This window comes from Galendromus occidentalis, unplaced genomic scaffold (genome assembly GCF_000255335.2).
Source record: "Galendromus occidentalis unplaced genomic scaffold, Mocc_1.1 scf7180000076437, whole genome shotgun sequence".
Classification (NCBI taxonomy): domain Eukaryota; kingdom Metazoa; phylum Arthropoda; class Arachnida; order Mesostigmata; family Phytoseiidae; genus Galendromus; species Galendromus occidentalis.
The window spans coordinates 1-27,337 of record NW_003804426.1 but is presented as its reverse complement, the minus strand read 5'-3'; the positions used below and the strand labels follow the sequence as shown (position 1 = coordinate 27,337).

The window sequence follows — 27,337 nt, the reverse complement described above, 5'->3', positions numbered from 1 at the left end:
ATTTCATCGCTCACTGCCGCCGATAGCTATTTCTGGAGCCGTTCTGGAGCATTCTGATGATCCGGGACACAGACGGGGCTTCGTTTTCGCTCCGCTAATCTCATCATCGCGAAAAAAATCCATCCAAATGATTCCGGAAAGGGCATTCGTCGACACGTCTGTCAGTAGAGACCGAGGGCTGTGATGTCTCGCAGTCGATGATCGTAAGCAGAGGGGGGCTAATCCAAGCCAGCAGGTAGAACCTCATTCTCTTTCGATATATTTCAGTCACGCGTAGAGGTTGCCCCAGGAGTGGAACTCAAAATGCACATAATTGCTCCAATTACGATGTACTCCAAGGGAACGAAACACAAACTTTCGCTTCTCGCGGCTCGCGTGAATAATAATCGCGGGATTCGGACTTTTTCGACCTCTGGGCGGCGACCGACTCCGATGCCGTTCCAGTTCTGTAGCTCTAGCTCGAAATTCCTTCGTCTACTCGGGACCTAATAGCAGCGGACAAATCCTCATCGCCTATTTTATGTATAAAGAGATTTAGGCCCATGAATTATCTTTTCGGGAATGAATTTTCATATTATCGCACGCAAGTTTTGACGCTCGCCCGGTACGAGCGGTGGTTGTCGATTCGGAGACGTTCAAAGCTCATCCACGCCCCGCGGTGGAGCGATACCCTTCCTTTCAAACGTCGCTGCCCTCAAATGCATTGCGATTCCTATGGAAACGCCGTGAGAGTACCCTCGCTCATTCAGACTCCTGAGTCCGCCATGCAATCGCCTTCAGACAGAGATTTGCCGTGATGAGGGGCTTGAAGCACCATGGTTAGCAGCATGGCCGATGAGCCTCCTTCGCCAAGGTAAAATATTTCCCCACTCAACCTCGATGGGCAGCTCACATCATTTGGGAATGCCCTAGGTTTCCTTCGTGGAAGTGACTACTGCTTCTCCGTGCCGGTGGCAAATGTGGTTTCCTAAGGATATGTTGCATCCGTGGCGTCTTCGATCCTTCCGCTGAGGCCAGGGTTTTCGAGACCTCGCTGATTATGTGGTGTAACTAGATTCGGGCCTTTCTAGCCAAGTGAGTCATTCCAGTCTTAGAGCTCTGACAAGTCATCGACGCGCAACAATCGTTTGAAATGACCGGTGAAGGACTGGGAGCGGGAACCGGAGACGTTTCGAATCCCCTAAATTTGTGGTCGGAGCAGTCGGAGAGGATACATTAAGAAACCTCGGAGGAGCAGAGAGAGAGAGTTTCAGAAAGGCATCGACACGGAGATCCGGGAAACCTGCCGTTCCAACTCGTCTATCCCCCGTGTGAATGCACGTCCGATATATGCATGTTCCGGCAATGTGGTAACATTAACGAGGGACCAGAGCCTGATGGGGAGTGTCGGTACGAGATGCTCGCAACCGGTGTCTGCAACAAGTATGAGCTTGAGGTTCGGAATGTCTTACGATTTATTAAGATCTGCGGCGACGAGAGCCGGAAGTCTGGGATACCGAGGGTACGAAAAGCTGCCGTCACAGAAAGATGCCTGCATCTCCGACACGGTGGATAGAGCGTATCGGAGCCTCGGTGCCGATATATTTGAGGCATGAGGAATCTCCGGTCGAATGCTTAAGACCCTCCCGCGTAGCTCCGATGTCAACCCGGAAGAGAGCTCCTCAAGAGTGATTGTCACAGCCTTCCGCTTCCCATTTCCATGGAGCTTTCGCGATGGAGGAGCCTTTCGGGAACTCCGAATCAGTGATCCGAACTCTCGCTTCCTTAGGCAATTGAATTTCCCAAGGTCGCTACTGCATCTCGAAAAATCCACCGAAAGCTTCGGGGACATTCGCTTTCTCCCAGAGTCCTAATGACGAGGATGCTTAGTGTGGAGACGTTCAGTTCATGAAATTTGCTGGTTATCCGGAAAGAAAATCAGGTCCTTGGCCGTCCTGAAGGAGTCGGGACGTTCAAGAGTTACCCTCGCAGACTCCGACTGCCCAGGATTTCCATGACGAAGGGAGGAAGAGAAATAGACCCGTCCGTGCCTGCCTTGATACTCAAAGCCCGGTATGAACATCCAAGGCGTATTTGTGGCTGGAGATTGCTTTTTTGTCTCATGATGGAGCTGGCGCAAAACCGCACCCGAAATCCGCGGCCGCTAAACCTTATGGAGTGCTCATATCGCGAGAGCATACGGGCTTGACCGGCGTACGAGCATATTGTTGACCGCGAAGAATAATCGAAGCGTGACGACGGTCATAATCAGACCATCAACGGCCGAAGTATACGGTATCTTATTTTCTTGAAGCGATTTTCCCAACTTCATGTAGTAAAGAGCGCTCAGTGATTGAGGAAGGCTCGTCTCCGAAAGCCGTTGGCGCCTGCTCTGTGAGCTCTGCATAACACTACAATACATATGTAGCCATTGGAATCCACACCTTGAAGTCTTTGCGTCGAGCTCTGGGGTAGCGGTAGGCTGGAGTACGTGACCGAGGCACACAGGCACGCAAGTTGATGACTTGGTATGCAAGCAGGCTATCGCTAGATTGAGCAAGTTGGGCAGCGGTGAGATGCGGCGAACTTGGTCAGAGACGTCTTTGTTGTCAACCGGCCCGTACTCGTTCACCCGTTGTTCCTTTGGATTCTCTTCTATAGCGTTCGATGAATCAATTGAGTCGCGTAGGACAAGGCTCATCGAATTTCGAAAGGTATCGACCGCCGCGAAACGTTCGCTGGTCCCCATATAGTTCTCATCGAGCCGGGCGAACGAGTAACTATCCGTCGCACATTTTTTTCTCGTGGTCTTCGATGTTTGCTCTCCGACGTAGCGACTGTGATCCTGTCGGGGGAGCGTTTTTTCGTGGAAATCCACCGTGAAGTCTCTCTCATGGGGAGAAATCACGGTCATATTAGGTCATATTAGGCAAGATTAGCCGTTTATCCGGGAGCCTGACCGTCACGGCCGGCTGCAACCGATGCCATCTCGTTCTCCGGATTGGAATTCATTCAGGAATGAAGCGCAGATCTAAAACAAGAGGGACCCGCGGATTTTCTAAAGTTTTGACTCCCTGACACTCGGAATCCCTCCCTCTTCAGCTGAAGTAGCTCGATCTTGGGGATTCTGAAGCTGTGCGTTAGCTCATCGATTGTGTTCCCGAGGAAATCCTTGCTCCAGGGAGAACGGTGTCTTCTTCGACTTCTCAGGCCTCGCTCTCTCTGCAGTTACCATGCAATTTCGGAGCGGCTCCGGAAAACGACGTCATCTGATCTCCAATGTCAAGTTTTCTGCGGAGGCAAAGGATGCAAATATTGTGGGGGCTTCGCGTGGCCCGAGCAGCAAGCCGCAATCAGAGGCCTTTTCTCGCATTGGTGAGTGATCATCGATCTTCGATCGCGAGTCTGAGCTTATTCGCTGGACAGGAAGTTTTCAGGCTTTAAGTTGGGCCAATCGCCTATCGTGGTATCTCGATCGGTCAACAACGTCCCCAGGAACGATCGAGGACTCGGGCCGCTCCGCAGGTTGTCATATAATCGCTAACGATTCTACAGCTCTCAAATACCTTTACGGGTCCACAGCTTTCACATGATCTCCTTCGATCCTCACAGGGTCACAGATGATATTCTGGCTATGTCCCGACCGACCACAAAGCTTATTTCCCGCTACGATATTATCGGCCAATTTAAAGACAGTGGAATCATGGCCGTGTTCAACTTGCAAACGCCCGGGGAACACGCATCGTGTGGACCGCCTCTCGAGCCCGAGGGGTTTTCGTACAAACCATTGCAGCTAATGGAAAATCAAGGTACGGTGCTTACGTTTTTTGCGCATCGAAAACTTGGGCTTTGCACTGGAATTGTCTGGCCATGAGCCCGCGGGGAATCAAATTTTTCTGCGTCGGTCAGAGAGTGTATCAGTCCGGGAGTAGAGCAATGGGATCAAAGACCCGGGTCGATACCGATCAATTCGGAAGATCGTTCCGACACAGGCGCCTCCGAGGATCGAGTTTCCCGCTGTTAAAACAGGGTGATTCTGGCTCGGTATTTTCTGATAGATTTCGTCACGGGATCGCTTGCATTTCCATTAGGAGCGCGAGCGTTCTACATTCGAATCTGACTAGCCGAGGCCAGCCTAGCCTGCGAGTCGGGTATGTCGTGCTTGAAGAAGCACCCTGTGACCTTATATCGATCCTCGAGAATTTTCTGAGAAATTCATCGAGTCCCGCGCGATGTCGACGGCTTTCCGCTGCTTCCCGAGAATTCCAGACACAAACAGATTTACCGTCGAGTCAGCATCAGAGTCTGGACTCAGTAATCGACTACACGTTAAGTTTTCGTGGGGTCCCCTTATGCTCGGAAACTGGCACCGCAAGAAGGGTAGAAAGACTCGTTCTTGTTGAGTCTGATCGATTCAGCATCGCCGAATTGGCTTTGGGGAGAGTCTGAGAGCCGAATGGGGAACGTTTGGACTTCCGAAAGAGACAAATCCGCCTTTTGAAAAAAATACGCCTTTTTTTTGTTGCAGTTTACTTCTATAACTTCGCCTGGAAAGATTACGGAACGCTTCCAAAGTGGACCATCCTCGATATCGTGAAGGTTATGGCCTTCAGCTTGAGACAGGGAAAAATTGCGGTCCATTGCCATGCTGGGCTTGGAAGAACCGGCGTGCTGATCGCCTGTTATCTGGTGAGGGTTTTTCTGCCCCTGGAAAAATGCTAGCTCGTCTCTGGAGACACGCACCGCGGGGGCCTAACGTTTCATGACTGCATTGGGGGAAGGCTCCTGGATCGCTTGTCGGTTTCACGGTTGCGGAGCCCAGAATGTTCTCGCCGTACGGTCGCTGCTCCGAGTGAAGTCGATCGCTCGTGGACTCGCTCGCTGACCTCGAGATGAACATCTTCAAAATCGATAGTATTGAACAACTATCCTGAGTTCGTAATTTGAGTTTGAGCTTCGCTGATTCCGTGCTATACTCGCTCGATCTCCAGCTCGGAGTTGAGCCAGGATGGAAACGACGACTGGTGGGCTTCGGGATAGCTTCGTCTCTCGAGATAATTCCCCAACTCCGTCGAGCACTGAAGGATTATTGGGGAGAGTTCGCTAAACTTCCCCCGTTTCAGATATACTGGTTACGGTGCCGAGCGAATGACGCAATTCGATACGTCCGTCTCAAACGACCTGGCTCGATTCAGACGTCGGATCAAATCCTATGCGTTCAAGAATTCGCTCAATACGCGCTTCCTCTCTTCGTGGTCTTCCCAAGACAAATGTGAGTGCTACCTAACGAGTTCGTTGACGAGAGATATCTGATGGGTAGAAGGACACCAATGACTCACAATCTCCGGGAAACTCGGATGAGGCTCGCGGGTGTTTGCAGCCGGTTTCGAGCCTCACGGATAGTCGATTGGATATCGCATAATGCACGAGACGCCGAAAAGCCTCAAATCGTGTTTATTGACCACCCCGGACTCCGCTCGAAGGCTGCGATGGGCCTTCGCCGAGTCAACGGACGAGCGAAACACCGTCAATATCGACCAAACCGTCTACGAGACCGTCTCGAAGAACTCGGGGGAAGTGCGCTCGAAGACCCGCCCTGCATTGCCATCCGAATACATTCGGAAACAGGGCGCGTTCTCCATTGAGAGCCTCCTGCGGGTTCCAGAAAATGATGCCAGCTCGGGGAAATAACCGGATTTCGTCACCGCGTTTCAGAGACAAAAAGAAGAAGCCGTATACACTGTGGCAGTGCCTGGAGGACCAAAACAAGGTCCTACATGGATTGGAACAGAGGCATCTGCGGTAGGTGCACTTCAATCATTCGGAATGGAACCGCTGCTCGGGTGGTCAGCTGTGGGGAGGCTGCGATGCTCAATCAGATATTTCATGGAGAATTCTCTGTCTCGCGCAGGTACATACCGAGATTGGTATACCATTGCTGCGAGCGTTTACTTCAGCTTGCGACCCCGCTGCAATCCCATTCCATATCCGCTTCTTCGGATGACAGCGAAAATATCGAGGTGGGTTGATGAAATTCCCTAGAGTTCCTACGGGGAATCGCTTTCCCGGAGTTCCGAGATAATTATAGAATAAGATCGTGACCGGAAGCAACGCCCCGCTCGGTCTTCTCGTAGGGGACGAAATGCCGGAATGAGGACGCGATGCGTGTGAATATCCACGACAGGATATAGAGTCTTCCGATTCGTTACGGACCGCGCATTCGCGAGTTCCGTCAAGAGACGTTCCGGCTGTTGAGTCTTGAGTTCCGTCAAGAGACGTTCCGGCTGTTGAGTCTTGAGTTCCGCCGATCGATAAGCTGAATCATTTGAGACCGTATCGGAAAGTTGTAGCTCGTCGTATGGTTCTATAGAACACGTCATCAACAGAGTTGCCTCCAGCTCGGCCTCCCGAGCATACTCTATCTGTACGCAAAGGTTTCGTAATTATTCGGAGGCAGCCCGAAGCGGCCAGAATCGATGATTGATGCCTAATGAAAAATTTTCAGCTCGGCGAGCTCACGGCGTTCTACAACGATTTTATTGGTAACACCTACGACCCGACCGTTTGGAAACCAGCGACCACGCCCTCGCCGTCGACACCGGCGCCGTCATCGGCTGCGAGTCAACAACAATTAAACGAAGGTAGATTAATTGACCTCGACCGGAAGCGATGATTTACGACTAGAGCCCCGGACACGCGATGCTTGTAGACTCTACGAAGGCTGCATTGGATGACGGCGTCCCGATTGGTCCGTAATTCGTCGATGTTCTGCCAGATGACTTGATGGTGTCCGGCCTCAAAGGTCTCCTCGAATCAGCGGGATTGTACTCCAACTTGGACTCTTCGGATGGAGATGACGAAGGCGACTCCGACGTGAGCGAAGGCGACGTTGAAGAATTCCCGATCGGTGAGAAACAACTCAATTCCCCCGCTGCTTCTCAGGCGGATTACTCTAGAATCGAGTAGCTCTTGGAACTCCGCCGTGTCCGAAACAAGCACGTGCCGATACAATGCGGGTGGCTCTCATCGATCGATCGATGATAATTCTTCTAAAATTATTCTCTTGACGAACCTCAGACGCACATCCGAGCGACGACCAACAGAGCCAGCTCGAGAAGAATGTAATTTATCAGCAGCTGATGTCCACGAAGGCGGTACGTGAAGTAGAGCATGCAACACCAGCGGGCTGCGGACGCCTGACAAGTTCATCCTGTTTGCACTTGCCCTTCTCGAACAAGCACAACAAAGTTTCTCCATCGCCGTCCGGAGATAATGAACCGATGGGACGCTCATTGAATCTACTTCAGGCTAACGGTAATCTCTCAGACCACCGAGATAATGGCCTTGAAGACTCTTCGTCCGACGAAATGCGTATTTTTGAGAACCAACATACGAGAAACGAACAAAACGGCCATCATTCGCAAGCTACGCGGAGTCGAATGAGCGCTAATGTGGTTGCCAAGTGCATGCTCTTCCAGCATAAAGACCTACAGCCTTCTTTCTGGTTATTCGTGCAAAAGTACAAAAAGGCCCTCAACGAGAACCCAGGTATGCGATTTTCCGTCAAAATCTCAGCCACGTTGAGGTCTTCGGGATGAAAACAAATCAGCGCTTCGGAATGAGGAGCAGACGCACGCTTTTCTTTCCTAGGTGCTTGGGAACGACTCCGGAACGAGCCTAATCCTTGTGTGGTGTCCGCGTTGCTATGGGGTTTCCTTGAAAACAGTTTTAGCGAACCGGTTCTGACGGCGAGAGAATTGGCTCAAATTGTTCTCAAACCCAATCAGCCGACAGCCGTGCTACCGGGACTCCCGAAGGTGAGCGAGAGACCGCAAGCTCTCCATGCGGTCTGAGAATTTTTCCGAGCCCGGTTGGTTCCTCAACCGAGTCTCGAGATCCACCTCCTATCAGGAGAAAATCACGGACACCCGTTGTCGAGAGCTCACCATAGACTCCCAAGACTTCTATCTGATTCCTCTTTCCGACTTCAGGGAGCTCGGATGACGATCGAATATTTGGTAAGATTTATCAACAAGCTCGATGTCGACTGCGACCTTCGAATCTGTCTCGTACAGAGACTATGCTCCGCCTTGACCCATCAGAAAATGTCGTGCAAAGGCTCATTGATGCCGAAGTGAGTTTTGCGATCTTGACGTCATTGAGTTTCGCCACGTGTCGCGCCGAAACGCGAGATCATTGTGATGCCGCGCCCACCACCCTCTCGACGCGGAGTGGGGCTGTATCATGGTGACGATGGCTGTCTTCTTTTCAGAAATGTCAAGTGGCCGAAGATGAGAGAGGGAACTGCGAAAGAGCTCGTGAACTTCATCAACAACCTCTCAGATATAACATTGGGGGCACAATGGGAGTCGCCCTCGTCACCCGACTCCTCGGATCACTCATCGCTCAACAACAACACGGCGGCCTCCGTGAAGCCACAACGGATATCCGCGAAAGCAGTAAACATTGTAGCCTTGGCGATTGCGCGATGAATTTCTGCATTACCACGATGATGCTGTGATTCCCGTCAGGGAAAGGGAGGTATCCGGCAGACGGAGCATCGTACTCGGGTCTCACTTCGGACACCTCAGACCGGAGCGGAGCTTGCTCTCGACATTCGAGTTCATCGGAACCCCAGTCGATGATAGAGAAAAATTGGTCGATTAAGCTCCGGAACGAATTCCTCGCACAGGCCTCGATTTATTGGTGGTACCCTTCGGGAGGTACTATCCTTCCGATTGACATCTCGAAAGTCAAGGTGTCCGCGCGAATCTTCCGTGTACAGTTTTTATCCGCGAATAACTTCGAGGTCATTATCGATTCTTGTAAATTTTGGGGTAGAATGCGATAAGGCGGAGTGCACCGCCTCGTGAGGCCGCATTTAAATTAGTTTGAACCTTGTTCGGCAAGGCTCCTGCCCGGAGGCCCCAGAGATGATTTGGAACATTGTTCATGAAAGAAATCGTGCGGATGAAAGGAACGTTCTCGCGGATCTCCGGCATTGATTCCAAATTGGTCGTCCAGTATATATGGTGAGCGGATATGTACCGGATGCAACGAGCGGTGCTCGTGGAATGTTTTTCCTCGAGATACGCTATGCCATACGGGACATAAGAGCAGGACAGAATCCGGAGGGGGGCGTATCGTTTGAGGAAGGCTGTGAATGTATGTATTGTAAAGTAGAGAAATAAATTGTCGAAATTTGACTTGCTGGCCGATTTTCTCAGCCCAGGCCCCTTGAAGCTCCCACTGCTGAATCCCGGCTCAGAGATCGCATCATTGAATGTCGGGCGTATCCGTGAAACACTGCGGCAGATTTTGTGGAGGATCTTACCTGGGAGACGAGCCGATGACTTCGACAAGCTTCTCGATCGCGTCATCTCCCTCACCTCGATAGTCCCTGATAGAACAGTTCAACCTCATGGGAGACTGATATCCAGCAATGTATTATCCCTCGATTCTGCGGCAGACCAACGAGATCGTTCAGAGTTCTGCGTGGCTGGCATTCCACGCGTAAGACGTGAATTCATCTTCAGGACTCCGTTCCGGAGGTAGATTTCCACCGACGGCTATGTTCAGAGGGGAGAGGGGGGATTACCGTGAGGGTCTGCGTCAGGGTTCCTGACAGGTTTCCCGAGAGGGTTCCGCGTGGGAGCTATCGACGAGAATATTCCTCTGAGCTCCACGCGTTATCCCCTCCCGGGTGCGTCTGCTCCGTGGAATCCGACCAGACAATCGATACCTTGTCGGCGATGGCCGAGACCTTGAAATCGGGCTGAGTCACTCAGCTCAGCAGAGAGAATCAAAACTCGTGGCTCGCGGTCCGCTGCGGTCTGGTCACTGACCCCCCAACACTAGAGAAGATGTGCCTATCCTACATGCACCGTGAGGGACGAGGACGGAGGAGATCTCCTGAAGAATTCCTACATAGGCCTTCTAATTCCGAAAGCGGAAGAGCAAGTGGTCTACCGCTCTCTGCGATTAGAGAATTCGAGTCAAGAATAGCCAGGAGTTAGAAAACGAGTAAATGTGGCAAAATGGAATCATTTTGTTTTATTTGAAGTAATGATTTCTTACTTTGTTTGTTGATCTGTTACGGATCGTAACTCACTACTGTAGAATACAATCATAATCGTTCCCATCATCTCAATCATCAATATCATCATCATCATCATCATCATTAGTTATTTTCGGGGTTGGTATGTATCATCGTCATCGATCTATCTATCATTCGTATTGTATCCATTTTTGTCATGGTGATCATCATCGGTCGATATGAATTCTGTATATTTATATTTTTCTCAGCCCACCGCGTCTGTTTCCTTGTATCGTGTCCGTGTATATGTAGGTATGTCTTGCATGCTTTCCCAATGCCGTTGTTCATGTATGTAGTTGTTCGAGGCCGCGACGAGGACCGAGCAGCGAGTTCAGAGACCAGTTCCATTCAGGTAACTTCAATTATTATCAAGTGATCTAGAGTCTAGTCAAAGCTACGCACACGTATTCGGTCGCAGTCACGTCCTCCGCAATTCTGTTCTCAGGCCAGGAGTTACGTCGTCGTGATGAGGAAGGAGAATTATTATTATTATCCAAACTTGCATAAGCGAAAGTTAGTTCATCTCTCATACAGTGTTCAAGCTATTCCCTCCTTGTCTTCTTCTATGTTCGTTGAAAAAGATGAGGGAGCGGACCGTCATCGATCTGCGCTCCCCTTCCATATCATCGGCAAGTCTCTGATCGATTCACTGCCCTCACCCCGTCGCTGGCCTTATATGTATCAGTCTCCATCTACTTTGTTGGTTATTGCTGCTGCATTGAGGCAACTCGTAGTCGGCATCACCTACTCTGGTCGAAGTCCGACGATGTCGACGCCGCCGTGGTCACCGCCGTCGTTGGTGTCTCGATGCCGAGACCTCATATATGCCGCGCCTGGTGTTCGTCAGCATGAGGTCTTTCGTGACCCATAGGAACGCAATGCCTCGTCAACTCAGGCTCTGTTCCCTCGTACTCGGGCAGTTCGACCAACGACTCGACACCGACGGATAGACTTGATCTACATAAATCTACTAACATTAGTAACCACAGTATTAACATTGCATGGCGTGCCGCCGGCAAGGTGACGGCCGCAACAAGGTACTAGATACATTACGTATGCTGAGGTAAATTGACTATAAGCTCTTCTCGCTCCCATCCGACTATCGGCAGCGTGCCATCGATGATTTGATGGTTCGATAGATCTACCGACAGATCACTGGGATCCTACGGAGCAAGGCGCGAGGAATTGGGATTTCAGGTTCCAGGGTTTCCCTGCTTCCGACCATTCCGCAATTGAGGAACTAAAAACCCAGGGCTGGACTGTCTGGCGGGATCGAGCGCTTCCCGTCGTGGAAGACATCCCCCGTTCCTTCTCCGGTCGCGTATCAACCGCCAAGAATAGACTCAATTTACGGTCATCTTAGACTTCGATGATATGTTGCAGTTTGTTCGTTTATTGTACCCTTCTGGCTGAGCTGAATCAGTGGCACGGGGACAGATTGCCACAAGGTGCTAAAAGACCAGATGGGGTTCTTGCATAGGAGGGCCCTTCGGAGCCGGAGACATTGGACACATTGCGCGTAACTCCCGCGGGGGAGCTCCTGCACTTTCAACGAAAACTCATCCCCGAAGCAGCTTTCTATTGCTTAGCAGGCCTTCGACCTAAATGCATGTATTTCACTCCTCATTCGATTATTTTCCTTCCGATATGTATCCACCATCCCAGGAACGGACGCTTTAGCGTGTGAGCCGCAATCAAGAGTCTGTTGGTACGCTGCCGTTTAGCGTCGAATATCTTCGCTTCGACACAATGAATGCGATCGATTAGTTTCTGATTCCCAGCTCGAATATTCGAAAATTTTCGAATATTTTGGCGATTTTCGACCGCTTCGAAAACTCGCCGTTCTTGCAGCAAACATGTCGCGTCACGCATCGTTCCAAAGACTGTGTTTGTTGTGTTGATCTGATCTGGCCAGCTCAAAGGACCAGGAGGCCTACCCTGTCATCCGTAAGCGAACTTATTACTCTAACTCTAAGTCTATTACAATACCCATCAACCGACTGACCACGCTCGGAGCTGTTGTAGATGCAGTTCCATGTCACGGGTGTGACGGTGTTCACCATTTGCTCCTACGGGACCGGGGGAGCCACGGCCCCTGCCTAACGATTTCTATGATCGAATCCCTGGTAAATTCAACTGGGGCTCCACTCCACTGGAGCCGACTTCACCTGATCGATTCGAACCGGAATCCATCGCTCTTACTATGATGTTCGTGAGATCAAAAGTCGAGTTAGGAGCCTCCCGCGGGAGAGAGATGCTTCGGATTCTTCAGGAGTAGGTGGCTCAGTCGACTCCATGGTTTCGCCGCTTGAGGCATTTAGGATTTTCGACTCGGAGGTGCGACCAGGTTCCGCGATGAAACTTCGAATTCGAATCTTCTGGAGGAAGTCAATCCCGAGTGAATAACTCCCGCTGGAGAAATTTCCTCTGCCAGCTCCTCGGATCGGGGACTGATCGTCTGATATCGACGCTGCAATGATAATAATCATTCGCAGCGGAATCATTATTATCCGAAGTTGTCGTAAGCTGAACAGAGGCGAAGGGAGGCGAGAATGATGGGCCTCGAGAAACGATCCCCGGCTCTCTAGTTGCTTCCGTCAGGAGAGATGAGCGAACGCCGTCTCCGAATAGCGGGTTCAGCGACGCAAAATTCGTTGATATCCAACCGTGTCTGTTACATGAGTTGGAGGGGGTAACCGACCAACAAATCAACCTCCTCGCAAACAAGACGATTTCACACGATCTCACAAGTCGTCTACCAGTCCTACGAAAAGTGAGAGAATATTGCTTTACGGACCGCAACCCCTGATCAAGGCGTTATATATAGTAATAATTATTATTACATAATAATGTATATATTGTTTTTACGCTACTCATGAGGAAGGCAAGCCTGCGCAGGGAGCTCTGAACTTGTACCGTCGCGGTTGCATTTGGCTTTTTCCCTAACTTCATGTCGCCGTCGTCGATGATGATGATGATATCCTTCGTTCTCGACATTTCCACGGTATCCGTGGTCTGTCTCGTGTATTCCGGTCGAAGTGTATATCAAGTATGCTCTAATGATGTTGTAAACATAGTATCTGGGGAAGTTTTTCGGGAGGGATCTCTGTTGTTGGTGATTTCTCTTGTTCTTTCCTTCTTCTCATTCTCGTTCCATCGTTGCTTCCGCTGCTACTGCTGCTGAAGAACTGCGGCCGGAGTCTATTTTCAGTGCATAGATTCGTTCAGGAGTTCTTGTCGTGACGCATTGGGTCGCTTCAGATTGAAGATGTTGCCGATGCAGTAAAAGATGTCTCTTTGGCACATGGAGGTAGATTATTGGCACCTTCGCGCAAACTCAGTCCGGTACCTGGTACGCTTCATGGCCGAGGTCGGGTAGGCGTCCGCATCTCGTCTCGGTCAAACCTTCATGGAACGCGATTTCGATTATCACAGACGATTCGAAATTTCGGTCAGAAATTCGGGAACGGGTGAAACAAACGTTCCGACTTTGTCGCTCGTGGATTGAGCGCACCGTAGCGCGAGACTTTCGCCAGAAACGAAACAACTTCGTCAGTAAAGTCTGCAAAAATTCAACGAACAAGGTTCAACAGAGAGAGACAGTAAGCGGGGGTTTCGTGGAGTCGAACGCAATGTCGCTTTAAAATCCTAAGCGAGGCTTTCCGAGGCCAATGTTCCGTTCGATCGTGCATGATCCGCAGCTGCTTGTTGATATGTTGATTTTGTCCCTTCCTGAGTAGTTGATATGGATACGGTGGGTTCCGCCGCGGGAAAACCTGGCGCTTGGGTCTAGCTGGCTGCTTGGCTGGCCGGGCTGCTCCGACCACGGCATCCGGCGGGTTGGGTCTCCCGACTGACTGGCTGATTGACAGGCTGCAGCCTCATCGGGACAGTCAGTACGAAACGGGATATGGGGGTTGCTGATGGGGAACTAACGGAGGTCCCGTTAGCAAGGGCGGCGTGTACTGCGAATGTGGGCTCAGATGTGCATGTGGCGTTGATGACATCGGCGGCGAAACTACGGGAGGCGGTACTCCCAACGACGACGCCGACGAGAGCATGCTACTTGTCGGCGGGTAGTAGTTACTGGCGATCTGGTACGTCTTGGACCTCAGCGAATGGATGGCGAGGATGTCTGTGGAGCTGATGAGTGCCTGATGAGTGAAAAATCGCTCCATCGTGTCGAGCATCGATAGAATCTCCTCTGGCGTCTGTTGTCGGGCACGTTGCAAGTGGTAGTACTGCATCAGAGCAGTATCCATTGCCTGCGGGAGGGTTTCGGGAGGGTCAATGATATGGCTGCTGATTAAACTGAGGGACTGACGACGGTCTGCCGAGGCAATAATAATAATAATAATTTATTATACCGGTAATCCCCGCTTCCAAGCGGAGGGGGACGGGGGCTCAATAGAATCTCACCTCATTAGTGTAGCCTTGAGGCGCTCGAGAACTCTCAAAGGCTTCCTCGGAAAATGAGTATGAGGTTGGGAATGAATCGTCCAAGTGAAGAAATTCTACGATTTCTTTTCGGCTCAACTCAGAACCGCCAACAGGACTGCCTGCGCCTTGCGCGTTGCTGATGGATTCTCCGCAGCAGATTTTGCTCGCCTTCATCACTTGACTGAGCTCGTGAATAGCTTCTTCTTCGATGTCCTTACGACCATTGTACATCCGAAACTGCGGAGTTCCAAATTTGAAATTAGATCCCCCTGAGAGACCCGCGGTCTCGACCGGTCCGGTCAGTGAGCGCGAGAATTCTCCAATTTTCTTCGCAACCGACGGAGACATCGCCCCGACTTACCGAAAGCAGCTGTGAGCGGGTCCACGATTCGAGGAGTGATTCTCTGCTTAGCGATTTCCAAGCTTGATTCAAGATGTAGAGTGCGTCGACAAACGACAACATTGCCTCAGGAGGCGTCAGGTTCCAGACTCCGTTACTGTTTCCGCCACTACAATTACTGTTTTGTCCTAACTGCTTGTAGTTTTGTTCGATGTGAGAAATCATCTCGGCCTTATACCGCGCCTTGAACTCGGTCATGGCACCTTGATTGAGCGGTTGCAGCTGACGGAGCGAGTTTTGAAGAAACAGAAGCTTGATTTTGTCACTTTGTACGCTTACCTGCAAGTAGGCAAACGATATCGCTCAGCGTTGCCGATCGAGAGTCTTCACAGGAATGGAAGAATAGAGAGAGAGAGAGGGGAAGACCGCTCGCGGAAAGCAAGCGGCGGTGATATGGAGAGCACAAACAGAAAGACACGCTGAGCCTCTCGGAAAATATCGCTCCAGCCACCATCCAATCAGTCGAGTCGCAATTCGATGCTGAAGGCAAATATAACCGAAGACGCTGCGCGTAGAGCGTTACGAGTCAACGACGGGAGGAGAAAACGAGCTTCAAGAAAACGGGAAAAGTCATTATGTAAATCTGATCGGATTGGTTTCATCGCAGATGGCAAGTGGAGCGAGCACCGGCTGCGGAAGCCGCGTCTTCGAGAGAAAGAAAAAAAGAAACTCGGAACCAGAGCGGGGTTCCGGGCGATTTCGAGATAGATTCGGAGAGGGTCAATGGAAACATGCTCATGCTTTGATCAGTGAAAATAAAACAAAATTCTGACTACGTACACTTACATGAGCAGGACTCGTGTCCAACAATAGGACGCACGGGTAATCGACTCGCCTCTCCAGCTCCCAGATCCACTGCTGGAAGATTTTCCCCGTGAGGAAAGAGGATCTTTGAGTCTCGTAAGACACTGCAAGGAAGAGAATTCCGTTAGGCGCGTGAATGGAGCCGAGGCTCCCAGGCGAACGTGTCCGTCCTCAGCCTTCTCCATCTTAAAAATACATGTGTGAGTAGGTCGTCGATCAAGGAGTCTCGGAGCTCACCTGGTAATTTGTCTCTGTTTTCATTGAAATCTTCACCATCGCGACGCGAGTTTATGACCAATGGCCGGAGTTTTTGGCTTCCGTCAGCATTGGCACAAAGCAGAACCGTGATACGCGACTCGGCATTCAAGGTGTCCGAGAAGGTATCTCGTTCAGAAAGTGGCAGCTTGCTGCAAACGGGAGAGGAATAATTTATTGAATGCGTAGCGATACGTCGAGGGTTCGTTCCACGCAGCGTATGCAGCTGGGAATGACAAGCTCATAATTTCTCACTCACTTGAACAAGAGACACGTCTCGCTGACTGTATAGATTCTCGAAGGGTCGTAGTCGTTCAAGGCTTGGTGATAGTTTGCCAGTTCGTAGTCGGGCGAAGGTTTACCAGGAGTTTGTACCGCAGGTGGCGGACTTATGTGTTGGGGGGGAGGTGGTAGAAACGGCGATGGACCCAGTGAAGGAATTTGTTGGGACGAACCGAGTGGAGGTGGAGTCACGAGATCTCTCGGAGTGTGAGGTGGAGGTGGCGGAGGGGCCATGTGGCCGCTCAGATGAATCGGTGAGGGTCCTAGTGAACCTAATTGCTGGTGGGGAGGCATCGCTGAGGCTAAGGACGGTGCCCCTCGCTGCTGCATCCCCGGATGCGGAACTACAGCTGCTATTGAAGCTGGTGGAGGATATTCGCTTGGAAGACACGCGTTGGGCGGTACCATCGGAGGTCCGGGTGGGGAATGCTGAGGAGCGGTCATCGATGGGGGGGCAGAGTGACTATGGGTTGAAAGCGGGTGTGACGGAGCGGGCGCTCCGATTCCCATACTCGATTGAGCCGCTTTGCTGCTCATGACGAATCCATGGCGCTCTTTGAACTTGTATAGCCAGCCATTGGAAGCCTTGAAGTCATTGGTTCCCAGTACCTGGAAAGAATGAACACGACGGGTCATCACATGCTCGAAATAATAATAATAAGTAAAAATTACTCTGATTAATTCTACGCGCACGGCTTCGCCGGATCTTGGGAATATCCCGCGATTGGATCACATCACATGGGTCCTGGGAAAGTCTAGGCTTATTGTATATATATATTAAATTAAATTTTATTTTCTCCGTAATAAATAATAATTCGACCATAGTTCTAATTTCATGGGTATAATTCTTATTTTGAATCTCCATACGTTCTCTGGTGTGCCATAGAGACGTCATCGAATATCTCGAGACAGTGAGAGCTTCCTCCTTCCGTCACGCTCGGATCGCATTTGTGCTCAGTGGCACGATCGTCACAATTGATGACGCAGGCGGCTCATACAAAAGGAAAATGTGGTTTTTCTTTTTCATTCCCGCGAATTATCTTCGCATTAGCCGCTAGTCTCCCCCTCCCCGAAGAACGCGGCTAACCTCCGTAAGCGCTCGACAGACGAGACCGACCGACGCAAGCGAACGTAGGGAGCCTCGCTCAGACGAGCGAACGACCGCACAGACCGACAGAGAGACGGACAGACGACCAAATGAACGAACGAACGAACGGGAAAACGTCGAAAGGAAGGGAAAGCCAAGCGGCAAAGCCATTACAGGATTCCCGTTCCGTTGGGCATTAACCATTAGCTGGGCTACGCGGAGCGAAGTCATCTGCTGGCTGGTTGGCTGTCTGGCTTCGGCACCGGGGTTTGCTGCGGCAGATCCTACAGTGGTCCTTCCCTCTGTACTTCCACTCTTGGTTCGCTCGCTCGTTCGTTCGTTCGTTCGTTCCGCCGCTCACCGACCCACTCGTTCGTTCGTTTCCAAATGAAATACCAATTCGACTGCAAGCTGGTTGGTTCGCTTGCTGGCTGGCTGGCTCGACGACGTCGACGAGGAGAAACAATCTTCGTGGACGGTCGATGGGTGGGCCGGCTCCTTCGCCGTACGTTAGATTCCGCTGAACCCACAATCGACGACGGAACATCGCCCAAGGATCCCCCCCAACCCAGAGAATGCCCTGAGAACCGGCGATTCCAGGAGTAATATACGTCAGCGCATCAATCGAGGGGCCACGGCGCGCATTCACATTTTTCAGGCTTTGCAGGGCATCATCTTAGATGGAAAGACCAACCAGCTCTTTTCCGACGGTATGGGGGAGTCGATAGAATCTTGTGCTCCGATACGTCGAGGTTGATACTAGCGTCCCCTCAGATTACAAGCTCGATCGAATCGACACGTCATTGATTGTCGACGCGAGAAATTTCGAGAACGCCGGAATCGTCGTCGGAAACACTTTTCCGCGCTATATTCCGCGATCCCTTGGTCTGATCTCTCCCTTCCGGCTCGTATGCTCCTCCCACGATTGTTCTCTTGTAAGTCCGCTCCGCTCGATCCCTCTCTTCACCTCTACCCCTCATCTCTGTACAGTTTTCCTCAAGGTCGGGACTTCCCTCTGTGTTACCTCACCGGCTGTATGGCGAACTGACTGCATCGCAGGATGGGAGTTTCTGCCCGCGATGCGGGAAGAAGAAAGAGGGGTGAAAAGAAGAAGGGGAAAAGTAGAGAAGAGCGAGCCGAAGAGAGGTGAATGAACTCTCCATCGACTCTCTTTCTGTCCCTTTTCTCGTCTCGCTTGCCGCAGGGAAAACACGACCGACCGACGGGACAGCGACAGAAGCCCCGGCCGCAGGGGAAACGAAGGCAGAGAGCGGCATCGAGAGCGAGGAGAACAAGGATGGGAAACGACTCTGGGGAAGGAGAACAACAAAACCGAGGAAGAAGGGACGAGGAAGCGGGGAATGAGAGAATATTGAGCGAGAACGGCCAACGAACGGGAAGAACAGGAAGGAGAACGACGGTAAGAGAGAGAGCCACAGGAATAAGAGCCCGGTGAAGGGATATCCCAGACTTCGCTAGATACCTAGATACCACGTGCGAAACATGCCGCGCCGTGCTCTTATCCGCTCCGAGAAGAATCCTCTTCACCCAATACTTTCCGTCGCAACGTCGCGTCGTGACTGAATTGCGAAATTCATTTCGCAGCTCCACATGGATATCCTCGAGGTAATTCGACATTTCAGAAATAATCCCCGCAACGCCGATGATCGCAAGACGTGAGCCTGATCGATTCGATCCCCACGGGCCTGGCTGAGGATGCATCCCTCTCGCACGCTGGCTCCGATCGGATAAATCGCTCGATTTTTGACGTCGAGCTTGTTCATCCGACCCGGCAACGTGAGGCAAACGTACGCCGCGAACGGGGAATACCCTCTTCATGTTGGCCTTGGCCTTGTAAGTACTTCTCTCTATCCGCGGCCGCTGGAGCCGACGATCCCACTTCCTCACCCGAGCTGCCCCTCATTTCCCTCTTTGCCTCCTGTTTCCTCCGACGGTCTCGTTCCCTCCCGTCGGTCTCTTTTCTGTCTGGTATCCCGCCAGCCCGTTCGCCTGCCCGGCATGGCACGGCTCAGGGGAAAAAGAACGCGCTCTCTATATCCGGCGCCGTCTGGGACGAGAACGCGTTGAGGTTACATCACTGGTGAGAACAGAAAGAAGAGAGGAAAGAAATATATGGGGAGTAGAACGGGCCGAGCGCCATACCGACCGACGGAAGGAAAACAGGAGAACAGAGAGTCTTTCGCGAGACATAGAAACTAGAGCAAGAGTACGACGACCGGAGGGGAATGACGACGGAGGAGAACAGCGATCGGAGAGGAACGGCCAGACAGGGAAGAAGAGAGCGAGAAGACCGCTGGGACAGGAGGAGTTTCCCTCCCAGATCTCCTTCCCGTCGGTTCGTTTCCTCTCTAGCGGTCTGGTTTTGTAGGTCTCGGTATTTGCCACTTTGCTGTCTGCGCAGTGTTCTACGGGCGCGGGCGATCCCGTGTACCGATTCTCATCGTTACCCGACAAACTTGTCCATCGCCCGCTCGACTGACGAATTTTAAGCTTCGCTCGATCCGACATCTCGCTCTTCCCCCTCTCCGAAGGGGTGATTATCCTCATCGATAATTGTGACGCTACGATAAAGAGAGAGAGCGGCACGAGACGAAACTCTGGGAAAAATCAACGGACCGAATTCCCGCGGGAGTAGGGGCGAGAACAGAACGAGCGAAAAAGGAGGTCTCCGTGTGATACATGCTGCTTAAGGCCGTAAGCGAGAGACAGAGATTCCTTCCGCGTCTGTGAGAGCCGCCCCTCGCCTTCTGCTTTCGCAACTTCCTCGCGGCTTAGAAAGATCCCGCGCTGCCCCAGACAGACTATGCCTCCGCGGGACTTTCTTCCTCCCCGAACGACGTTGGAGAAGGCTCCACGTGGTCGCGACCACGTGGCAATGGAGTCCACGTCTCATCTCCGGAATATCCCTACAGGAAGCTTCGGACTCACTCAGCATCGGGAGACACGAGCTTCTCTCACCCACGCTAGACTCGCCGGGAGATGGACGTCCCATTGACGAAGGGCATTGACGATCGGAGATCGGACTGAAAACTTTCTTGATGACCAGCACCCGAGACTAGGTTTCTTGAACGCCCCTTCGCTTCGGAGCGACACTCGAGCAATTAAAGGAATTCGTCACTGCTGGTTTTATTGTCGTCAGGACACAGAACGACATGCGACTCATCGCATTTTAACAAGCGTGAGATATTTCGGCTTTTCAGCATCTAATTGGGAGCGGACGAAGATGGACGATGAATGGCAGACGGGGTAGGCGTTCGACACCCGGTGGATAGTTCAGCTACCATTCGAGGAACGGAGTCGGTACAACAGTCGAAAGTGTCCGTCTTCGGATTGTGTCCTCCTCTTGGCGACACTTCTCTGAAATCGCCCGAAGACACAGCGACTTCGGACGCGGTCGATCCCGTTCCGAACTTTGTTTTCGATCTCCGTGCTCACACCGGTCGGAGGCGCGCTGATACCAGGAGAGAGGAGAAGAATTTTCGACTCTGAGAGCAGAGTCCGGGTCTCGAGTTCTCGAGTCCTCGATGGAACTCTTTTGCAGGAAAATTCTTCGACCTCCCGTAGAATTTAATGCGAGAACTTTGGAGCAGAAAGGGATGAGATATACTCGAATTTTCGGCTTCTGACTCCACGCATTGGGCTCTCCACGTCGCGATTCCCGGCGGTGTTTCCCATTCGGAAATCTTAACGAATCATCCATCGAAAATGATCGCGATTCCCAGGAAGCGATTCATAGGTGGGAGAACGAGGATGATAAAGATTTCCATTTTGAAGGAAATCCCATTCCCGGCTGCATTCCGAATTCCGATGATCTCCATCGAACTCAAGCTGGACTCCCGGAAATTCCACCGTTTGTGGTACAGAAAAATTGACTCAACCTCTACCGGTTTGTCAATTCGTCTGCCAGAGAGCATGTTACCCGATTTTTTTATGGACACCAAAAGATCCTCAGCCTAGGTCGGGTGCCGAGCCCAATTTCAAGCCAGAGTCGTCTCGAGCCCGCCGACACGAAGCGATTCCCTTCGACGACGGGAACAGGTACTTCTCGACTCGACGTGAGAACCTCGGGATTCTTGTGTAGCGAATCGATCGGAGAGTATCTCAAAAACATCAACAGAGACGCGTCTGCTTCGCTCAGTAGTTGATCTTCAGAATTCGAATACTCGAGAAGTCTGGCAGGCTGCCTAGCAGGCGGGAGTTTGTGGTTAGACTGAACAAGTCAAGGTAGGAGGCGCCTGTATAAATTATTCGATGCGAAGCGCCGACCGTGATCTTGGCTCGGTTGATCTTGCTCGATCTTCTCCGCGGTCCTAAGCGAACGAACGAGCGAGTGAGCGAGCGAGCAGAGCAGACAGGACCGGGGGAGGGGTTTTTTCACAGTCAGAGCTTCCTTAGCTTGGTAGCAGCCAATAGTCACCACCAGTGATCCCAACATGCGAAAAACCCTCCAGCGAAACACATCCCTACGGGGAGAGCGTGAGCCTCAACACAGAACGCACACAAATAGTCAAAGTTATGGGTGACAACTCGGAGGGTGGAATGGGCTCAGGAGGGAACAGACCGGGCAGTTGGACGAGCGGCCTGGCTGCGTTACTCGGATGATGCCAGCTTCTGGAGGGAACTCCGCCGCCGCAGCAGCCACCGTCGTCGAATCAAACGATATCAAATAGTCCCTCGAATTCGCTGCTCCAACACCGTGCCATGGGATGGATTCTACTACCACCGCAACAGCTAGTGCTATCGTCACAACGACGACAGCGACAACGATGAGAATAAGAACCAGCAACTCGAAGCAGAAACGCTGCTGCGGATTCCCAGCGAGCCGAACGAACCTTCGAGCGACGAACAACCAAAGTGACTCATCTCGCTGGCGCATTGCAGGACAGGATCCTACTCCGCTCGGCAATAAAACGTCTAACGCCCTCCGACATTCAATCCCGGACGCTGTGAGTCCCGCGAAGACCGATGAGCTGATGATAGCCTCCTTGTTTTCCGGAGATAGATTTTGTGACAACGAAATCTGACGAACGAACAATCCGTATTGGTTTTTCCAAGCTGCTCCGAAACAGACCTCCGTCTGCTTCCTTCAAGCTCCGTGAGCTCCGCATACGACCCCGAGTCCCGGGATCGACATCCATCCAGATATCATGCTCACCCGAGGCGGCTTCGAAAACATGTCATTAGGACGATTCGCGGCAGAGACGAAGCTATTTCATGGAATGCAGCCGAACGCTCTTATTCCTCAATATAGAGGATGGATCTCCCAAGGAGGTTCGTTTCGAAACGAGCTCCGAAGAGAAAACCGCAGTGGTCATTCAAGGTTTCTGAATATCGATACCCCCAAAAACTCCGAACGCTCATTGAGTGGGCATCTGTTCTTTTCCGAGGTGTAAGAAGACCACAGACTCCCATTACCTCTCGAGAAATACGCAGTCGAATCAGACGCACATCATCAGGCGGGGCGAGCGCAGATCACGCTTGCTTACTATCGTCGGAGGACGCTCTTCATTTCGCGATATTTTCACTTTAAGCATTCGACCGCGGACAACTACTCCTTCAAAGACGAACTTGGAATCGGGAACGTCGATGCTCCAGCTTTGCTCGAGAATCCTCTAGCGGGACTGTTAGGTCTTAGCGGAGCGAAATGAAAACGTCCGAGTGCTGTGGAGTGAATCAGCATACTCGATCTCTTTTATTGAAGCAGACCGCGATGTATTGCTTTTCCAGAAACGCCATTCCAATAGCTCGTATCTAGGGTACCTCTTAAGCGCGCGTGAACATGCCAGAACATTGAATAGGGCCTAACAACTCTCCCTCTCTTATCTCCAACGCGCCACTTAATTTATCCATTCTCCATATCGATTGGGTTCCCTTCTGACTCTAGCTGAACTACGTCTAGTGGCGTCAGTCGACACTTGCTCTTCTGAACGGTCTCGCAACCTCTCGACAGCTTCATCGCCAACTGTTTCACTCATCTCATCGATTACTACCTCGGAACTCGGCGTGCTATTACTAACTATCTGCGGCGATGCGCCTACTATGGCTGGCTGCTGCATACTGGACGTCTCGAGTTCCGATGCTGAGTTGTCTGCCGATAGAAACGAATCCTCAGAGACGAGCGACTCGTTACCATTCTGCTCGCAATCTGACGATATGTACCACGGAATTTCGTCTCCTTCGGCGTCTTGCTCTTCTTGTAGTGTTCCCTTTGGAGGCGATGCGATTTGTCTTTTTCTTAGCTGATTGAAATGTCTCTTCCATTCTCCGCGCTGTACCTTTACAACGCAGGTATTCCTTCCGAGGATTCTGATCACCGTTCCTGTTGCCCATTTTGCAGATCCGCTGTAGTTCCTTGCGATGACTTCATCGCCCACGGCGAACTTGCCATTCGGGTACTGTGGGGTCACTCTGATCCTCGGGATTTCGGGCACTTCACTGATCACGTCCAATTTGGATCTGAGTTGGCGCCCGATCATGAGCTCTGCCGGACTGCGATTTGTCGCGGCGCTGCTGACCAGTCTTTGCCGGAACAGAAATCGCTGGATCATGCTATGGAGATTTTCTCCGCTCCCCTCGGCCTTTAACTTTTGGAGTGCTTTCTTTGTTGTCTGAACGTATCTTTCTATCTGACCATTCGAAGCTGGGTGGAATGGTGGGGAAGTTTTGTGAACGATTCCGTTTTCTTGACAGAAGGTCTCGAATGACAGCGATGTGAACGTTGGGTCGTTGTCCGATACTATCACTTTTGGGAGTCCAAACCTGGCGAATACCTCGCGGAGCATCTTGAGCGTGTCTGCCGTTGTTTTCGTTTTTGCTGCAGATATCTCTAACCATTTTGAGTTGGCATCAACGAGTAACAACAGGTACTGACCTTCTACTGGCCCCGCAAAGTCGAGATGTATTCGATCGAATGGGTGTTCCGCCGGTTCCCAGCTGTGGTACGACCTCGCAGGATTCTTCGCGTGCATCTGGCATATTTCACATATGCTGGCCTTCGTGTCGATATCTCTGTCGATGGTTTTCCACCATACGTGTCGTCTTGCAAGTTCTTTCATCTTTTTTGCTCCGAAATGTCCTTCGTGTAACTCCTTTAACACCTCGTTTTGACACGATTCAGGGATCACAACACGGTGTCCTCTGAAGAGTACGTCTCCACGAACCGTGAATTCGGAGACGTCGATGGTAGCGAACTTGTTAGAGCCGATTCTGTCCGAGTTCATTGCTGCTAGCAGCGAGACGATAAACTTGGATTTCTTGCTCTCTGCTGCTATTCTCTTTAGATTCAACGGTGTTTCATCTGCAATGTAATTGATTAACCACTCTTCGGCTTGGTCTTGGAGCGACGTCAACTCTTCGCTCTTCGTGGGAAGCCTTGATAATGCGTCAGCATTCCCATGCAGCGTTGTGTTTCTGTATTCGATGTCGTACTGAAACGCGGTAAGGAACATGCTGTAATTTTGCATTCTTGTTGCACTGAGGGGGGGTAACGATTTTGATGGGGAAAATATCGAAACCAAGGGTTTGCTGTCAGTTAACAGTAAGAAGCGCCTGCCGAATAGATAGTAGAAGAACTTATCCATTCCGGCTTTGATACCGAGTGCTTCCTTCTCTAATTGCGTGTAGCGTCTCTCGGTGGGCGTCAGCGTTCTCGAATAGTACGCGATCGGCCTCTCTGTCTTGTCTTCGTATCGATGCGATAGAATCGCTGAGATTCCATACGGTGACGCATCGGTCGCGAGCACGAGTGGTCGTGCTGGATCGAACGCTACCAGTACTCGTGGCGAACTCAGTTCTGCCTTGAGCGCGATAAAGCCTCGTTCATTCGCTGCGTCCAGATGAATTTTGCTTCGCGACCGCTTTTCAACGCATCGTATAGGGGATTCGCAATGTCTGCTAATTGCTTTGCGAACGGTGCGTAGAATTGAATCATTCCCAGGAATCCTTTCAATTCGGTAATCGAAGATGGTGCGGGAGCGTTTCTAATGGCATCTACTTTCTCAGCACATTTGTGAATCTCGCCGTGCTTGAGCGTAAACCCGCAGAAACGGATTTGCTCCTTGAAAAATTCGCACTTCTCTTTGTTGAGCCGTATGTCTTGTGAATCGAGCTTCCTTAGGACTTCTTCTAATCGTTGAAGGTGCTCGCCGTCTGTTGGTGCTGTTACTACGATATCATCGATGACGACTTCGACTCCGGGGATGCCTGCGAGTATTGCTTCGATGTATCTTTGCCAGACGGCGGCGGCACTGGACAATCCATTCGACATTCTCGTAAACTGGAATAACCCTCGATGGGTGTTGACCGTTAGAAATTTTTGATCCTGTTCTCTGACTGGCATGTGGAGAAATGCCGACGATATGTCAAGTTTAGAGAATTTGCGTCCCGTTCCGAGATTATCCAGCGCTTGCCGGATGCATTTCAAAGGATGATCTTCTAATTTCAAGAATCGATTGAGTCCAACCTTGAAATCGGCGCAAATTCGAACTTTCTTACCAGCTGCACGGGGAACGACCACTATTGGATGTGCCCAGTCGCTTACTTGAACGCGCTTGATTACGCCAGACTTCTCGAGATGCTCGAGTTCTTTGTCGACGAGCGCTAGCAAGGCGTGAGCGACCGGACGCGGTCGATGATAGACTGGTGTCGGGTTAGGTGCGCTGAAATGGAGTTTCATTTCGGTGCTCGGTATTTTGCCGATTCCGTCTTTCGTAAGGTTGGGGAATTTCTGTAGTAGCTCTTGAATCCGATTGTCGATGTTTTCAGTTTCGTTGTAGTTGCATGCCTCGTGAATCATCGGTTTGATCTGGAACGCTTTCATCCATATTCTTCCGAACAGGGTTGGGAAATCTGGTTGATTCACGAGATAGATACGCAGGTTCTGAATGTTCTCGTTGAACTCGACTTCGACTGATGCGAATGCTGTTGGAGTAATGATCTCCCCGGATGGAGATCTTAACCGGACGTCGTTTTCTTGTAGTTGATGATTCGGGAACTTCTTGACGAATTTGTAGTACGGCATTGTGGATAGAGCACAGCCTGTGTCCAGTTCCATATCAATTCGCTTTCCGTGGATACGTACTTGCATTATGATTGGGTCTCGATCCACAGCTGTAGTCATGAAGTTCGCCGGACACTCTTCGAGGAAGTTCTGCTGGAATCTTTTCTTCCTGCACGCCGATGCTAAGTGGCCCACTACTCCGCAGGTGTCGCATCGTGAGTTGATATGCGGGCACTTCGGAGCTAAGTGGTTGGGGTTGCCGCATCGGTAGCATTTTAATGAACTTGAAGCAGTTTGTCGAGGTGCTTGATTCCTTGCCGGAAATCGTCGTTTCTGTTGCATTCGGAGTGCGTTGACTTCGACGTCAGGGTTCGATGTGGGTTGAGTGGATGACGTTGCCTTTTGGGCTTTTCGTATTTCGTCGGCGCACGCGAACACTTCCGAGAACTTCGTTTTGTCCTTGCATTTGACCATTAAAGCTTGTTTCGTATGTCAATCGGTCAGCCCGGCGATAAACTGCTCTATAAGGCTTAGCTGTTTCTCTGTATCGGGCCAATTGCAGTCGATCGACATTTTCCGAAGACGGCTTTCAAAATCGAGTAATGGCTCACCGGACGTTTGGACGAGTTTCCGAAACGCGATCCGTGCTGCCCATTTATTGGCATCGGGTTGGGTGAAATCCTTCACCTTCGTAACGATCTCGTCGAACGTAAGGTCGTTCGGATCCTGTTCCGGTGAAATCCTGTCGAACAACTTCGTATATGTGTCGGCGCCCATGTACGCCAACACCGCGTACTTCTTCTCCTCATTCGTAGTCTTCTTATTCAGCATCAGGTGGTTATTTAATCGACTGACCCAGGCGGGCCATCGCTCAGTGGATGGATCGAACTCACGAAAATTCGCCGACTCCGTAGACATCTTCTGGATGAACTTCTCGCACGTGACGGGTGTATCGTAGTTTTGATGAATCAGGCG

General features: G+C 51.2%; 2 protein-coding genes and 1 pseudogene across 2 annotated transcripts; 1 reads left to right on the top strand and 2 right to left on the bottom strand.

Moving 5' to 3' along the window:
- The first annotated feature begins 815 nt into the window (after positions 1 to 815).
- Positions 816 to 8,584, top strand: LOC100907874 (protein tyrosine phosphatase domain-containing protein 1). The gene is made up of 13 exons (XM_029113227.1): positions 816 to 853; positions 3,208 to 3,354; positions 3,592 to 3,788; positions 4,508 to 4,668; positions 5,103 to 5,251; positions 5,695 to 5,781; positions 5,891 to 5,999; positions 6,485 to 6,620; positions 6,755 to 6,874; positions 7,066 to 7,527; positions 7,630 to 7,796; positions 7,971 to 8,113; positions 8,252 to 8,584. The coding sequence occupies exons 1-13, from the start codon at positions 816 to 818 to the stop codon at positions 8,469 to 8,471; spliced, it is 2,136 nt and encodes a 711-aa protein (XP_028969060.1). The 3' UTR covers positions 8,472 to 8,584.
- A 5,384-nt stretch (positions 8,585 to 13,968) lies between these two features.
- LOC100907734 (uncharacterized) lies at positions 13,969 to 22,540 on the bottom strand. The gene is made up of 7 exons (XM_029113229.1): positions 22,520 to 22,540; positions 16,234 to 16,865; positions 15,957 to 16,126; positions 15,696 to 15,823; positions 14,877 to 15,194; positions 14,495 to 14,752; positions 13,969 to 14,340 (listed from the first exon to the last, which is right to left on the bottom strand). The coding sequence occupies exons 1-7, from the start codon at positions 22,538 to 22,540 to the stop codon at positions 13,969 to 13,971; spliced, it is 1,899 nt and encodes a 632-aa protein (XP_028969062.1).
- A 488-nt stretch (positions 22,541 to 23,028) lies between these two features.
- On the bottom strand, positions 23,029 to 26,847 carry LOC114827992 (uncharacterized protein K02A2.6-like; annotated as a pseudogene).
- Between the last annotated feature and the right edge of the window lie 490 nt (positions 26,848 to 27,337).